At 43.9% G+C, this 15,691-nt stretch overlaps 3 protein-coding genes across 13 annotated transcripts in view; 1 reads left to right on the top strand and 2 right to left on the bottom strand.

Annotated features, from left to right (window-relative positions):
- The window catches only part of LOC143512354 (activin receptor type-1-like), a 32,311-nt gene extending 30,768 nt beyond the window's left edge, over positions 1 to 1,543 (bottom strand). The window contains exon 1 of one of the 5 annotated variants that reach the window (XM_077002563.1): positions 1,404 to 1,543. Coding sequence is in view for 1 of the 5 variants with exons in the window: in XM_077002559.1 (XP_076858674.1) it covers positions 913 to 984 (72 nt within the window). In the remaining 4 variants the exon portion in view is untranslated. Of the gene's footprint in view, positions 1 to 567; positions 885 to 912; positions 1,142 to 1,403 lie in introns of those variants that run through there. The other 4 variants (XM_077002564.1, XM_077002559.1, XM_077002561.1 and 1 more) reach the window with 4 other exon arrangements.
- upp2 (uridine phosphorylase 2) lies at positions 462 to 11,875 on the top strand. Of its 5 annotated transcripts, none has more exons than XM_077002577.1 (15): positions 462 to 584; positions 1,920 to 1,959; positions 2,196 to 2,291; positions 2,536 to 2,638; positions 3,442 to 3,595; positions 3,981 to 4,069; positions 5,587 to 5,693; positions 6,981 to 8,040; positions 8,131 to 8,203; positions 8,502 to 8,616; positions 8,791 to 8,949; positions 9,422 to 9,536; positions 9,948 to 10,157; positions 10,471 to 10,617; positions 11,264 to 11,875. In XM_077002577.1, exons 9-15 carry the CDS (start codon positions 8,151 to 8,153, stop codon positions 11,404 to 11,406), a joined length of 942 nt encoding a protein of 313 aa, XP_076858692.1. In that variant the 5' UTR covers positions 462 to 584; positions 1,920 to 1,959; positions 2,196 to 2,291; positions 2,536 to 2,638; positions 3,442 to 3,595; positions 3,981 to 4,069; positions 5,587 to 5,693; positions 6,981 to 8,040; positions 8,131 to 8,150; the 3' UTR covers positions 11,407 to 11,875. The 5 variants fall into 5 exon arrangements, with proteins under 5 accessions (XP_076858692.1, XP_076858691.1, XP_076858688.1 ...); XM_077002576.1 differs by lacking the exon at positions 462 to 584 and adding an exon at positions 1,162 to 1,667 and having other exon boundaries at positions 1,894 to 1,959; XM_077002573.1 differs by lacking the exon at positions 462 to 584 and adding an exon at positions 1,162 to 1,667.
- LOC143512355 (coiled-coil domain-containing protein 148-like) overlaps positions 11,730 to 15,691 on the bottom strand; it is a 46,561-nt gene continuing 42,599 nt past the window's right edge. For all 3 annotated transcript variants that reach the window (XM_077002567.1, XM_077002568.1, XM_077002566.1), the window contains exons 13-15: positions 14,365 to 14,482; positions 13,027 to 13,164; positions 11,730 to 12,432 (exon numbers count right to left, since the gene is read on the bottom strand). In XM_077002567.1, the coding sequence (XP_076858682.1) occupies positions 12,286 to 12,432; positions 13,027 to 13,164; positions 14,365 to 14,482 (403 nt within the window). In that variant the 3' untranslated portion in view covers positions 11,730 to 12,285. The remainder of the gene's footprint in view (positions 12,433 to 13,026; positions 13,165 to 14,364; positions 14,483 to 15,691) is intronic.

Genomic DNA, 15,691 nt, shown 5'->3' on the forward strand with positions numbered 1-15,691 from the left:
CTGACTGCGCAGCGGGGGCTTGATGGACACCCATGAGCGCCCACCGTCCAGACCTGTCTGCATGACAAAGACCGACTAACAAAGTGTCAATTGATCGCATATTGCTGTCTGCAAGCATTAAAAAATAAATTACAACACCGCCACCAAGACCACGTCTCGACAACAGCAATAAAGCTTGGGAATGTTAATAAAAAAGCTTAAACAAGACAGCCCACCGCCTCCCCCGTGTGTGTAGTAGACAGACGGTTTACTGTAGGATTACAAACTAAACGGACTAGATTATTGTAAACTCTGTAGCGTAGTCACACCGCCGAGCTGAAACCCAATGTTTTGAACACAAAAGGACCCGTTCGCTTTTCGTGTACAACATAAACTGTAAACACCGAATAATAAAACCCATCCACGACGAAACGGTCCAACCGAACAGTACGGCGCATATTAACGGCAACAAAGTTAACGAGCCGTGCAGACAGACGGAGGCGCCGCCGTCGCCACAAACGCAGACAAGCCATTTTTATTACAACGTGACCGGAGAAACGAAACATTCACCGTCCACATTCGTCTTACCTCTCCTACAACACACGGTAAATTCACAAAGTGCTTAAAAAAAACGTCCGAGTTCCGAGTCGGCGGCCGTGTCCACCCTCCGGATCAGGCTACTCCTCCATTCCCGTGGAGGTCCGGGGCGGTATGTCGGGGGACGCTCGGTGTCTCCGAACAAAGTCTCCGGCTCCGGTTACAACTGCCGTTCCTCGACACCAATAAAGTTAATCGACTTCGAGCAAGCATTACTATAAAAAACCCCACACTTCAACTACATGACTTTATGTCTGCGCTCCGCGGGACGAGAGCTTCCTTCCGGATGGCACAGGACGCCCTTGGTCCGCTGGGCTGTAATTAGACGGCCATTACCGCATCGCTTCCTCTGCGCATATCCCCGCCGTCAACGCTGTGCTGCTCCTGTTTCACGCTGCATAGGCCCATTACATTATGTATTTTTTTTTACTTATTTTTTTGGTTATTTGTTAGTCTCTCCGCTTGCCAAGTGCTGACGAACCGGTCCTTTCATCTGCACCTCTGTATTAAATCACATGACAGAAGAGTTTTGCAGAAAAAGAAAACTGTACTGGGTCAGACTCATGAGACCTCCCAAAATGTAGCAGTGTAGTTTCGTTTGTGTCCTTTGTTGGGTTTTTTTGGATTCTGTTTGGCTATTCAGGAAAGTATAGCTGTACCAAGCAACCCTAACTAATCTTAAAACAAATAGCGTAGGTGCCATTTACAATTTTCCTTATTTGTTTGTTTGTTTTTGAGAGGGTGATAGTTGGCGTTGACACACCGAAAGTGCAAGCAGTTAACCTGTTTTAATGACACCCAAGTGGTTTTTGCCCTTGAACGCCAACCTTGAGTAGTAGCTCACAGTGGCAACCTGAACTGACTCGTGTCGGCGGATCTGTGGATCGAGCTGCACCTCGTGCAGATGGACGCGCGAGCGAAACGCGAACTCGAGGCGCGAGGAACAGCGCCGCGTGCCCACGTCCCGCTTCCATGGCGACGCATCGGCCCGCACAGAGCTGAAAGCGCTCAGATATTAGCCAGGACAGCCGGCTAGTTACCTCCTTATCGTAGATAAGTACAATACAAACTTTCGTGGTGCTACGTTAAAGGTAACGTAAACTTTTACTTACTGTTTGCCTATTTTTATATGCTTGGTTAGGCTTTGGTGAAAAAAAGTACTTGAAAGGTTAGCTGACTTAGATCATCGTAACATCTACCGAACCAAGGTAGTCCGCTAGCTAGACGAAAGTTAATGCCAGCAGTGTGTGTGTGTGTGTGTGTGTGTGTGTGTGTGTGTGTGTGTGTGTGTGTGTGTGTTATCCTCGTGGTATACAGCAATGGGGTTTGTGTTTCTTCCACAGAAGAGCAGAAGGGACATGCTTCAAACCCAGTCTTCAAAAGGTATCCTGGTACAGACAAATATCAAGTGTGCTAAAACAGTTTATGGTCATTACACCTTATCATACTATACCCAATAGTGTTATCAGTGTATCTGTTGTCTGTCTAGTTACCTCCGCTGTTTGGTGTTTGACCTAATGTATCGAGTTCTCTTGCGCTACTATATTAAACCTAACCATGTTGAACATGGTGGTTTTTCCTTATTGTTTTTTTTTTCTTTGTACTGTTGTTGACAATAGATTTGCAACCCCAGGATGAAAACAGGGGACGCCGTATGGGAATCAAGGAAACCGATTCAGACTATGTGAAACTTGCAAAACAAGGAGGGCACAGGGGTGTGTTTTGGTCATTCTGTTCTTCTCTGGAGTGTCCAAGTCCAAACTGTCCAAAACTCTTTTTTACACACACACACACGCACCCATATATATATATATATATATATATATATATATATATATATATATATATATATATATATATATATATATATATATATATATATATATATATAAAACATTGGATTTGCAACAATCTTACCTTTTCTTATTTGATCCAGATGCCTATGTTGTATCACAACAGGCTTATTGTGGCATGAAGAGACCAGCCCGAATGCTAAGACAGATAAGCAGTACCACCCACCTGACTGGTTTTGCTCTGTGCCAGACACACGGTCATATATCAGGTACGTGATTAGTTCTTCACACTTCAGTGTGCCAGTTAAACAGGTAAACAATGATATAGTAGTAGCCAATGAAAAATGTATAATGACATTATGAATAATTAAATTATTACAGTTGCAAAAGTAGCCAAACTACCTTAGTGGTTCTGTCCAAATCTGTTAACTCCTTTACAAATATTTAAAACAGAATATTGAAAAGTCAGGAAATGAAATAAAGATGAACAAATAAAGTTAAAGAGAGCAGTGGGTGCAGTGCTTGGCAAGCGCTCACCTCATGTGTATGATTCTGGAGTTTTAGCACCGTGTTTAAATGTTTCCCATCCTGATCTTTTCCCCACCGTGTCACTTCCCTACCCACAAGTCCCCTAAAGTTTTTTTTGTCCCAAGAATCCCAAAATTAAATTATGGATTTACTAGTTACATTTTAATAAAGCTATCATATGCAAGGCCGACCTATAAAGTATAGCTATATTCTTTATGATTTGAGACAGATATGAGACATAAGCTGTATATTGTTATGATTACTTTTCTCCCTTGACAGTCTTTTTACATCTGCAGGAAAGGAATTTCAATTTGGAAGCCAGTATGATCATTTTCTTGAGTTTTATTGGCTGTGAGAACTTTATAGGCCCTGTCTAGCTTACAGTCTTGCTCAAAACCTAAAGACACTCACTCAGGTGTTACGGCATTCGAAACAAACCCTCCTTTCTGTAACGTCTGCGCGTGTCTCTTTCGTCCTCCCTCTGTCCCTCACTCTTTATCTGGCGCTATGGACCAAGATCATTGTGATGATTCTCTGCTTTCAGTCCTACGACAAGACCTGTCCCAGACTTCATGAGTTATGAAGACTTCCAGGGAAGTGATAGAGGTGCATTGCGGCCACTCTATCCTCCCTTTGGGAGTGACTGTAAGTCAGCTTGGGAGAGAGAGGCCGATGCCTCCACCGCAGGGGGAGAGAAGGTGACTGCAGAGATCATGTCAATACCACTCAACTCCTCGTCTTTCACGCCAGCTCTCAGGCCCACGCACTTGTGTCCAGCACCAGATCAGATCAGATCAGATCTTGCCCCAAGCCTTTAGCAACACAATTGATTAGGTTTATTAATAGCGAGTATCATCAGAGTTCCCCACTGGGAGCTGTTGCACATGCTGTGCTCTGTTTTTCAAACTGCTATGAAATGGGGGGGGGGGGGGGGGTGCTGTTCAATCACAATAACTTAACAGTGTGAATATTTGGGAAGTCTTTGGGCACAGTGTTTATTCTTGGAAATTCCTTATTGTTCAAAATCATGACTTTACAAAAGTTTTCTTTAACTAGGTAGGGCTGTTTCTGTTTTTCCCACAGAATTCTAAAGTTTCTAAAGTCACACAGAGCATGGGAACGTTGTTCCCCACATCAGGGGACAGCACAGAGGCCAACAAGTTTAAAAAAGTGTAAGTTTTAATTTTTCTGTATTAACTCTACCTTACCACTAGATGGCGGACCTCCACTAGACCTCCACTAGACCTCCCTTTTCTGTGGTAACTGCAGCCTATCCTAGACTTTGAAAAATTAATCTGTCAGTGTAAGTGGTGGTTGTTTTCTTTGCAGAGATTTATGTAAACGTACTTTACCTTTGGACTGGAATGGGACTTGGTTATCTCAAATAAGAGACCTATAGCGTTATGTGGCAGAATGGGAGGGGTTAGGGTAAAAAGTTAAGCTAACAGTCCCTGTCCCTAAGCCTCTGAGGTTACATCACATCCTGGAACAACATAACATTATTGACATTGTCACTGTGTCCTAAAATGTCTGTCTTTGGTAAGAGTTTTCACTAGGCGGCAGAAATTGAAATTTACTGAGGGCTTGCCAGACATAACACTACCGAGTGTGCCATTACTGCTGAGGAACGTTCTAATTTTTTTAATTAAAACTCATACGACATGTAACATGTATAACATGTGCTTATTTCCTTTAGATATAGTGTCTATTTATAACACAGTTTCTGGTCTGTTGTTTCTTCCAAAGCAAGCAGCATGTCTCACCATTTCACAGCACGTCTCGTGTCTGACTGGCTAACAGACTGTAGCCTGCTGTGAGAGCCATAAGGCACAGAGACATGAGAGATCACTAGTACAGCCTGACACTCATTTAGCTTTAAATTCTCTTTCTACGACTCACTCTGGAACGTTTGAAAATAGTCACTGGACCACTTTTGAGATAGATATGATATTATGCGCCTCTGATCTTTAAATCTAGACATGCATAGAAACTAAATTACTGAATTAGTGTTTTTTCAAGCTTTATTGTGTTGGAAATAAAACATGACCTACAGTTGACTTCTGCCTCAAAGCAGACAAGCTTTAATGGTGCTTGTAAAGACATTCATAGGACAATTTCCATAAAAATCTGAGGTTCAACATCACAAAGGGTGGAGCTGAGTGTCTTCTGTTTTCCTCTGAAAAGTTTTAAAGTTTTAAAGAGCATTTGAGTGTGTGTGAGAGAGTCTGTGTGTGTGTGTGTGTGGGGGGGGGGTTTCTTGCTCCTTGTATGTACTGATGAATGCTGTAACTGTAGAGGTAAGTACAGATCTATGTTGCTTACACCTACACAGCAACTGTGATCATCAGCATATATGTTCTGTCATCAGCATGTGGGTAACATCAGGATAATGATTAAACCAGAACTCACTCACTCTCTCTCTCTCTCTCTCTGTCTGTGTGTGTCTGTGTGTGTGTGTGTGTGTGTGTGTGTGTGTGTGTGTGTGTGTGTGTGTGTGTAAGAATGAGAAGGTGTCTGCAGTTTTTAAGTGATTGTGTGTGATGTACATATGTGTGCTTTGAGAAGGAAGAGCAGTGTTTAGAGCAAGTTTTGGGGGGGAAACCATCATGGGAAAGTGTTTTCCTGCTTTGTGTTGGTTCAGTAGAGATGCTTTATGAGCATGTTCAGAACATTGTGAATGCTCTTTCAGTTCCTCACAGAAGAGGACCAGCCCTGTGTGCATGGCCACACTGCTACGCTTCGGCTATGTGAAGGACCAGGTGAACACTCCTCCGAGCAACCCCACAGCAGGTGAAGGTGTGTGTGTGTGTGTGTGTCTGTGTGTGATGTCACGTAACGTAGAGTCCTCACGTACCTACACATCCCAGGAGATTATATGTTAATGTGGCCTAACTAAAGCGTCAGTTCTGCTACGTTCCTTACCACACACAAAGAACATTCTCGGGCAGACAATTCTGTTCTTATTATACAACTGTAATTCGGAGCTGTCTTCTGTCACAAAATTCATAATCGTAATGATTTGTGTCTTTCACTTAAACTCAATTTTCTGTGGCAAATTCGTGTTCTGACTGTGTGTGCATATACATCATACGGCTGCCATTTGAATGCTTGTTGAGCCAGGACTGTCAGGCTGTCAGAAGCATTACATGGTGAATTCTGTTTCTGCTACTTGTGCAGACTAATGTACTGTATGCGTCATAATTCACGAGTGAGAAGTCATTGTGCACTCCTCCAGAGACACGTGTCCATGTTCCAGGGTATCAGGCAATGAGCCCTGTGCATCTGTCAGTTAGTAAAAGCAAGACAGACAAGTACAATCATTCACAATGTGATTTTTTAAGCTATTCCTACTGAGAATGTTATTTTATGTATTGGGAAACTTGTGCAATTGTGCAACCTTTTCACACAGTGAAAGCACCGTGGATTAAGCTTATTTCCTATGTGTAAAGTTGCTTTAGTTTGAATTAAAGGAACTTGCAGATGCACGATGTAGGAAGCATGATGTATGCGGTTTAACAGCTGGACTCTTATGCAGAGATGTTACGATGTGTATTGTAGCAATGGGCGAAAATATCGCGTTCAGTTTATAGTGCTACCTATTGCAGTTGCATTATTTGAACACCAGGGGACTTAATTCACATATGCCAAAGCTGTGACAATAGCACATTTTGGTAGTTATAAACAAATGTTCCTTGGATTTATGGAATAAAATGTATCTAATATTTGCACAGTATTTTTGATGAATTGGTGAAATATCTGGTGAAATGACATTTCTAACTGTATATTTCTGTATATTTTAATTGCAGGGGAAATATTATTTGTTTAATAATGTATACAAGTCATAGTGATTTTTATTTCTACACTTTTTTGTTTGTTTTTATATCATAAGAAAATCTAATTGTGAAACCAGTATTTTGAATCATATCTAATCGTTACACCCTTATAAAACAGTTCTAGTTACCAGAAAACCCAAGTGGATGTTTGTGTAACTGGAACGCTGTGTTAAACTGTGTGTGTGTGTGTGTGTGTGTGTGTGTGTGTGTGTGTGTGTGTGTGTGCGTGCGTGCCCTGTGGTTTATACAGCATCACAGCTGACGAGTTCTGATCCTACCAAGATGGGGGACTAGCAGTCTGCAGAGGGAGGATACCTCATGCACCATTACCAATTACTAATGTGTAATTACTAATTACTAGCATGTGTAATTACTAATTACTAATATGTGTAATTACCTTGTTAATTCATATTTGTACTTTGTAAAGTATAAATTGTAAGTATATAGTGAAAAGCACTTTTAATTAGGGAACCCCCAAATAAATGTTATAACAGTAAAATAAGATTTCCATCATTGATTCCCATCACTTCAGAACTTTTTTGGGCAAAGTAAATGTGATAAACATGTGAGACTAACCCATGACAAGGAATGTTTCAGTAATGCGACTTAACTGAAAGTGGCAGAATTCAAAGCTTTTCATATCCGTTTTCTGTCATTTGCATTTGGGCCTATTGAGAAGATCACAGTGAAAACATTCAAGTGCTCTGTTTTGTTTTGCCAGGCAAACTTCCTTGTTGTGTTAAAAGCACTCAAATGCCCGTCAGCTCATCTTTAGATTCTCGTATGTACCACCACGTTGTGTAAATGTATGCGTAACTGTTTTTGATGATAGAAGACCATGCTGTCCTACACATCATGACTCACAACAAACCTTGTTTGCTTTTGTACATGTACATGAAGTCTCCCTCACACACACACACGCACACAAGATTGTGTAGGGAAGTTAACCCTGGGTCGAGCTTGTTTAGGTTTGTTTTCATTTGTCTGGGAAATGCTCACTGGAAGAGAGATCAGCAACCAGCTGAAAGAGGGAGGGAGTTGTGCAGAGGCCAGGAGAGATGGAGAGAAAGATATAGAGAGAGAGAGGGAGGGAGAGAGGGAGAAAGAGGGAGCGAGCACAGGTGCTACACCTCCTTCCATGACCAATCAGCCCGTGGAGGGTCAGACCAACGCAGCTATATCAGCTCCTGTCTCTGAGGCCGACAGGACTATTCTCCAGACGCGTAAGAAGAGAGACCCAAACACCAACCCTGGATTTAAGGAACTTTTCTGTTCAAAGACACGCAGCCAATCATTTCAATATACATAAGGTACTTATGCTCTAGGGCTTATTTTATATCTTCTTCATGTTTGTCATTCCAGCAGACATGTTTGTTCTACTCACTGGTTCCACCTTTCAGGGTGGAGAACAGCGGCAATCATGGCACCGATTTTACTCGACTGCATGGGAACAGAACCCAGTGAATATATTGAGTAAGACGCCTTTTCCTCTTGTCAGTGACGTGTTCTAGTTAGCAGGGAGATTTCTAAAGGATGGTACATAGGGAGCTTGAGATGGTCATGTGGGGCTCAGCATTGTTCCTGATTTTGTTCTTCTGGTTCAATTAGATGAGATGTGAACAGGGCCATGGGTCTCTAACAGAGCCCTAGGGGCCTTTCAGCTTTCTGCTCCACTGTTGTCCTCAACATGAGAGCATGTCTCTTGATGAAAAAATGGTAAACAAAGATGTGTCTTGGATTAATAATGTTGAGGAAGGCCGTTTCTTCATAGGCAGGCGCAGTATGTGAAAAACCCTCATCTGGACAGCATGGAGGAGGACATTCTTTACCACTTCAGCCTGGGCACAAAGACTCATGACCTGCCTGCCATGTTTGGAGACATTAAGGTATGTGTATGACTCAGGGAACCTAAAGGAACCCTGGACTCACGTCTTGGGCGGCACATTTGCTACGTTAGAGGACGGGGGACGTAGGGACAGTGCTTGGCTTTGTAGTGAAATGATGACCGACCCACCTGCCCTTTCTGACTCTCCATATGTCCTTCTCTTGGGTGTGTGTAGTTTGTGTGTGTAGGAGGCAGCGCCAACAGGATGAGAGCGTTTGCGCAGTTCATGCACGAGCAGCTCGAGCTGCCAGGAGATGTGGACGACATCAGAGATATCTGTGAGGGGACAGATCGCTACTCCATGTACAAAGTGGGACATGTGCTCTCCATCAGTGTGAGTTCTCTCCATCAGTGTGATTTCTCTCCACCAGTGTGAGCTCGCTCCACCAGTGTGAGCTCGCTCCACCAGTGTGAGCTCTCTCCACCAGTGTGAGCTCGCTCCACCAGTGTGAGTTCGCTCCACCAGTGTGAGTTCTCTCTGTGAGAGTTCTTTCAATGATTCTTACTCACAAAGAATAATTCTGCATCAACTTCTGTATTTTGCAGAATGATAAGAAGTATTTTTTCATTGTTAAAAGCTTTTTAGCATTGAAACAAAAAACATTTATTTTACACTTTCATGCGTGTTCTTGTCATAATGTTAGTTTGTAGAAGCTAATTATTTGTTGTACATCTACCTGTCCTCTAAATGTACGCTGCATGTGCATTTTCTGCTGAACTGGTCATTAATGCAGCAGCATTTTGTAGTTTTTGCTGGTCTAATGGCAGTGAGTGATTGATGGTCTGTTTGTCCTGTCTCTGCACAGCATGGCATGGGTGTCCCTTCCATCTCCATAATGCTTCATGAGCTCATCAAGCTTCTGTACCACGCCCGCTGCCGTGATGTCATTCTGTTCCGCATCGGAACATCCGGCGGCATTGGTAACTGCGAGTTTATATATTCCCTCAATCACTTTCTTAGTCATACTGCATTAATGCGCCCTGGCCCAAGAGCAAGCTTGCTTGACATCCAAAAGAAAGCGTCATGATCTAGTGTGGCATTAATACTGCTGAGAAAATTGTTAGGAGAAGTGCTCTGAATCTTGGGGTTTTGGATCAATACAACAGTGTTTTAGATTAATGCTGCATGTTCTAATACTGACAAATGTGAGGGTTTTTCCCCATGTTACACATTGTTTGGGCTTGCTGACCCGAGGTGGCTCCCCATTGCACCACACTGGAAAACATGAAACATGAGTGTGATTTGAGTTTCCACACACTACTGTGTACCCAGGCTCAGTTACTTGCATATTCCTCCATGCTGTGTGTGTGCTTGTGTCTGTGTGTGTTAAGGTCTTGCCCCAGGAACGGTGGTGATCACTGACAAAGCAGTGGATTCATTCTTCAGGGCCCAGTTTGAGCAAGTGGTTCTGGGTAAAGTTATCATCAGAAGCACGGAGCTGGATGAGGGCGTGGCCAAAGAGCTTTTGCATTGTTCCACAGAGTTGTCTGACTTTCCCACCGTCATTGGCAACACCATGTGCACTCATGATTTCTATGAAGGTAAACAGTTAGGATTGTGTTGTACTGTGTGTTTCAAGAGGTACTTACATATACAACCACACACTTGGACGTCATAACTCACAGAAGATTCTTTAATCCATTTTTCACATTTCGTTATAAATGTTCACCTGATTGTCTAAGATTTTCTAAGCCGTGCTACCGGCTATATATACCGTTCCTCACAATCATCATGACGCCCATTTTAATACAGGAAAGGCCAGCATTCTATGAAGCATTCTTTGTACAATCCACTGCCAATATAATGTTCCACTGTTTGCTACTTCCTGTGACATCACTCCCTCTTCCTCTGCAGGCCAGGGCCGATTGGACGGTGCTCTGTGCTCGTTCTCCACTGAGGAGAAGCTGGAGTATCTGAGGAACGCGCACGAGGCTGGCGTGAGGAACATCGAGATGGAGTCCACCGTCTTCGCTGCCATGTGTCGCGTGTGCAACCTCAAAGGTACGCTCAGCCGAACCCCCCGGCAGGATGGGATCACCACCACTACCAGATCACGCCACTACCGGCTCTTTTCTAAGGCCGTTTGTTCTGCACACTGCGGCCAGCATCGTGGCGCACGCTTTAGCCTGGTGTGTACGCCGGCTGCCATTTTCATTGGAGATGCAGCAGCTTGAGCAGAGGTGCACTCCGTTGATACAGTTCAACCAAAACTGTGGCTAGTCATTTCAAAACTGATGTAGCAGTTGTTTAGTTGAGAGCACGCTCTGCAGTTTTGTGGTGTCAGTGCCAATTCGCTTGCTGTAAATAAGCCATCGTGTTAAAGAGCTGTGCATGCATGAATCTGTAGGTCACTTGAAGAAAGACGTTCTTGCTCTTGCATTTTATCCATTTATAATTTTTTTTTATTTACTATGTACAATGCGGCTCACAAGAAGCTCATTAAACTGGTTAATGATGGCTTAGGAATTTTATTCTGGGTGCTTGGGGTGCCTGAAATGAACTGTATTCAATAACACATGTAATAAAGCTGTAGATGTGTTGTGAGAAAAGTTGCAGCCTTAATAAATCTGTAGTTTGAAAGAGAGAAGTTTACAAAGCCATTCTGGAGGTTCTGCGCAGAATGTTAATCTGAAATGTGTCCATGCAGCTGCGGTGATCTGCGTGACTCTGCTCAACCGTTTCGAGGGCGATCAGATCTCCACGCCCCACGACGTGCTGGTGGAATACCAGCAGAGGCCCCAGGTGCTGGTGGCCCACTTCATCAAGAAGCAACTGGGGTTGCACACCTAGGTCCGCTCCCCAGGTACCAGCGGGCTCCAGCCCGCCGCTAACCTTCAAGGACACCTAGGATTCAGCGCTGAAGCTTACTGAGTGAGATGGTGCAGGGTTGTAATATAATCAGATATAATAACTTATAACATATTACATTGTGTAGTGTAAAATTTGCAGACACAGGAATAGACACATTAGACCTAGTTCATTTAGAAACGCCAATGACTTAAACACAAAATCTTCCTGGGACTGTTTAACTAAAGACTTGGAGACTCCTCTGAAAGTCCTGAGAATAATGTGGGTGATGAGATGATGCTGGTGCTGTTTTTACTTCTGTACAGTGTAAATATGATGTTCTTTGTGCCATATTTGTATATGTTATTAATAGAGGTGGACGTTGATTCTCAAAGCCTCTTTTCCCAGTTCACTGTTGAACTTGTGCTGATTGTATTTTTTGAAGTGCAGATTAAATGTGTCACAAAAACGATTTTGTATTTGATGTAATATATATGAAACAAAATGCTTGTATTTGCTTTAGCTGCTGATGTTTTGCTGCGAGCAGGAGTTGGTAAGACACTGACACAAAATACTTTCATCATAAATGTACTGGACCTTTTCAGGGCAAACATTTAAATCACATTTCAAATGTATTATTTTTCTTTCAGTAATATATGACAACCCATTTTAGGGATTTTTTTTGCTGCTGTAACAAAAAACACTGTGTCTGTGTACAGTACCGCCCTGGGGCCAAATGTCTGGGTCCTGCCGGGACTGTGTTGTTGTTTTTGGTTTTGTGCCGGGGCGGGTGAAATATTAACACGCTATGAGTGCTCTGACCCAGGGGCTCACTGGGATTGCATTAACGGGAGGGGCGGGCCAGGGGGGGTGGTTCTGCTGTTAGGAGCGGAAGGCCGTAGACTCCATATCCCTGCGTGGAGGTTTTGGCGGTCGGAGTGCAGAGAGGAGCACCCTAGCGTAGGCTGTGTCGTGCACACCGGCCGTCCTCAGTGCCAGTTCCACACGCACGCGCGGGTCAGCCACGATCTGGAATACATACAGAAATCACTCTCAACTGCACTATATCTAAGTGTGTATGTCTTCTGTGTGTTAAACCCCAGTATGAATAAAACTTTCAGATTTTTGTTGTTTTGTACACGATTATCTGACGAATGAAAACCAGACCTTCAATAATTCCGGTTTCTAAGAAAAGTGAAGATGAAGACACACAATCTCAACCTTCATCCAAAACTTTCAAACATGAGTTAAAATCAAACACTTCCCCTCAATAGCAAGTTTAGATTAATTGGATTCGAATACGAAACTTTTTTATTATATAAGCAATAGACTGGGTGAGAGTACCATGATTTATGCTGAATCACTGTCTGGCCTTGGTCTATGACTGGGAATATTCCAGTGTGCAGATCCGCCCTAGTGCAATATTGCTGTGTGCATTTCAGAGGATTTCAACACAAGCAGAGCTAAATATTTTCTAACTGGAACTGGCGAGAGACGCAGTGTCACATATTGACTCATGTTCATGAGCTCAGGGCTGACGGAGGGACTAGTGAACCGTGTGTGTGTGTGTGTGTGTGTGTGTGTGTGTGCACGTGTGTGCATGAATTTGCCTGTGGGAGTGACCTGTTTATCTGTATATGTGTACAAGTCATAGAGGGGTCTCTGTAGTATGAACTCTTCTTTGTCAGGCTGCAGACGGGTCCTCCACGCTTCAGTCTGTCCCATCATCCTCTCTGGGTCTGCGTCTGCCACCACAGTCACCTGCAAAAAACAAACATAAAACAAACCACGTTAAGTCAGCAGCAGAACTCCAGACGGATCCCAGCCATGGTCAGAACTCCAGACGCATCCCAGCCATGGTCAGAACTCCAGACGGATCCCAGCCATGGTCAGAACTCCAGACGGATCCCAGCCATGGTCAGAACTCCAGACGGATCCCAGCCATGGTCAGAACTCCAGACCATCACCGGGCTTAGACCTGCTGCGTGTGGAAGGGAGACGTGTTGCCAGTCGAAACCTCCAGTATTTTCTGGGAAGTGAATTGACCAGAGAGGCTGAGGAGCTGGGACCCTCCCCAGTCAGGCTGCCTCCCACAAGCCCACTGGACTCAATCATCACAGAGCTCATAACAACTCTGAACTTGTCGAGACGACTGACATAAGGTGTAACGCTCATATAGAATAACAAACACCAGCTGGGCGGCTATGCTGCTTTGTGAAAAACTCCTCACTCCAGTGGCTCCTGCCGCTTTGAGGGGTTTACTGTTAAACCACATCTGTTACTCAATGGCCCCATCTGGAGAACATCTTCATCTAATTTAACAGTGGGTGGAGTGACCACAGACTTGTCCTCAACCTCGATTTTATTCCAGCAGATGGAAAAGAGACACATTGTCTCTCATTATTATTTTGAAGTTGCATGAGAGTGAAACAATGGTATTAAATTGACACCTACCGTGCACTGGACACAAGGCTACAGCACTTCTCATGATCTGTGACTATCCCTGTTTGCTTGCTGTTCTTTATTCTATCAGATGAGGGCAGTAAAGTTCTGAAATATCATAGATCAGGGGTACTCAACTGATCTGGGATCCGGACCCGAATGCAGTCCTGTCCGGACCCAATCTCATTCCTGATTAACTGGATACAGACCAAAAAACCGTATTTAATAATTTTGACGGGAGGTTTAATTTTAAACCGGAGCATTTATTTCAGAGCTATTGAAAAAACACTCCGTCATGAGTGTTACGCCGCTCAACTACTTGCGCTCAACTACCCCCCCCCCCCCCCCCCCCCCCCCCCCGCGCTCAACAACTTACGCCATTACCGCCGCCCCGGACCTCAGGTCACAGCTATCTGCCAAAATTGGACCGCGGAAAAATTTATTTGAGTACCCCTGTCATAGATTGTTCTGAGAGTTTCTGAGTGGCGGTGTGAAGGTAAAGGGGTGGGGGGGTGACACCTGATTGCGTAGCCTCTGAAGTCTCTCCTTTCTCTCATCCACGCTTTTTAGATAGAGTTTCTCTTTGGCTTCTTGCTCCTGTTTTCGATGCATCAGTAGCATTTCTCTGTATTGTACCCTACACACACAGAAATTGTACAGGTTACAGCCACACCCAGTAGCCTACACACACACACACACACACACACACACACACACACACACACACACACACACACACACACAGGAGATCAATATTACACACTCACTATAAGCACAGGACTGACACAATACTGTATACACACACATAAGCAGCCGTGCCTCACTCAGAGTAAGGCATCCTAGCACCTGCAGGGCTCGGTGTAAATTCATACACACAGCTTTTGTCATCTGCACATCATTCACCAGGATCCCTCTCTCCTTCTCTCCTTCACCCTCTCCTGATCTCTCTCCTCTCTCATTTTAGCCATCTCTCTTTCTCTACCCATATTGCCTCCTCCTTTTCTTTGGAACCTAATCTCTTTTCTTGGCTATTCTCTCACTTTTCATTGACAGCCCTGTTTTGCCACAGTCTCTGTCATCCCTCTCTCCATTACACTCATTTTCTCACCTTCTCTCTTCTCCCTCATCCCATTCTCTCCATTATCCCCCTATTCACTGCCACCTCGTGCCTCTCTCCATCTGTCATACCCCTGTAAACCCCCATTTCCCCACTCCCTTTCTCCACTCTGTCCATCTCTCTGTCTCTGTCTGTCTCTCCGTTTGTCTGTCTCCCCCCACGTGTCTCTGTCCCTGTCTCAGTCCATTGACCACTGACTGTGGGCTTTGAATCTCATCCTCACCTCAGCACAGTTAAAAAGTAAAATTCTAGCTGAGGGACTGAGACACATGGACACACACACACATAAAGCACACCATGACTGGCTCTGAGATTCTCAGCAAGCCCCGAGCCTCAGGGAAGATAAACCATTCCCAGCTGTACGCATTAAGGTCATAATCAGGATTCTCTACACATTGCATTTCTAATACACAGACCCACCTACCCAGTGCACATTTAGTACCCTGCTACCACTGAGCCTTGATTCTTTAGAACTCCTTCAGTTCTCCTAGTTTCATTTACCAAGAGCAGATACCAAACCCAGCAGTGGGACACAAGAGGAACGTTCTGATTACATTGTTCGAAGATGATAGAAATAGACAAGCAAACAGTTTAGAGAGCAGTAGAATAAGATATTATATTCAGAGTTATTGATGATTTAATCAGTATGAGGGTTTATGTTGGCAAACATCTTTAGTCCAGCAGCGTTTGGGGATTTCCCAGCTCACACACACCTAGGTCAGCTCAACC

Source organism: Brachyhypopomus gauderio, chromosome 4 (genome assembly GCF_052324685.1).
Source record: "Brachyhypopomus gauderio isolate BG-103 chromosome 4, BGAUD_0.2, whole genome shotgun sequence".
Classification (NCBI taxonomy): domain Eukaryota; kingdom Metazoa; phylum Chordata; class Actinopteri; order Gymnotiformes; family Hypopomidae; genus Brachyhypopomus; species Brachyhypopomus gauderio.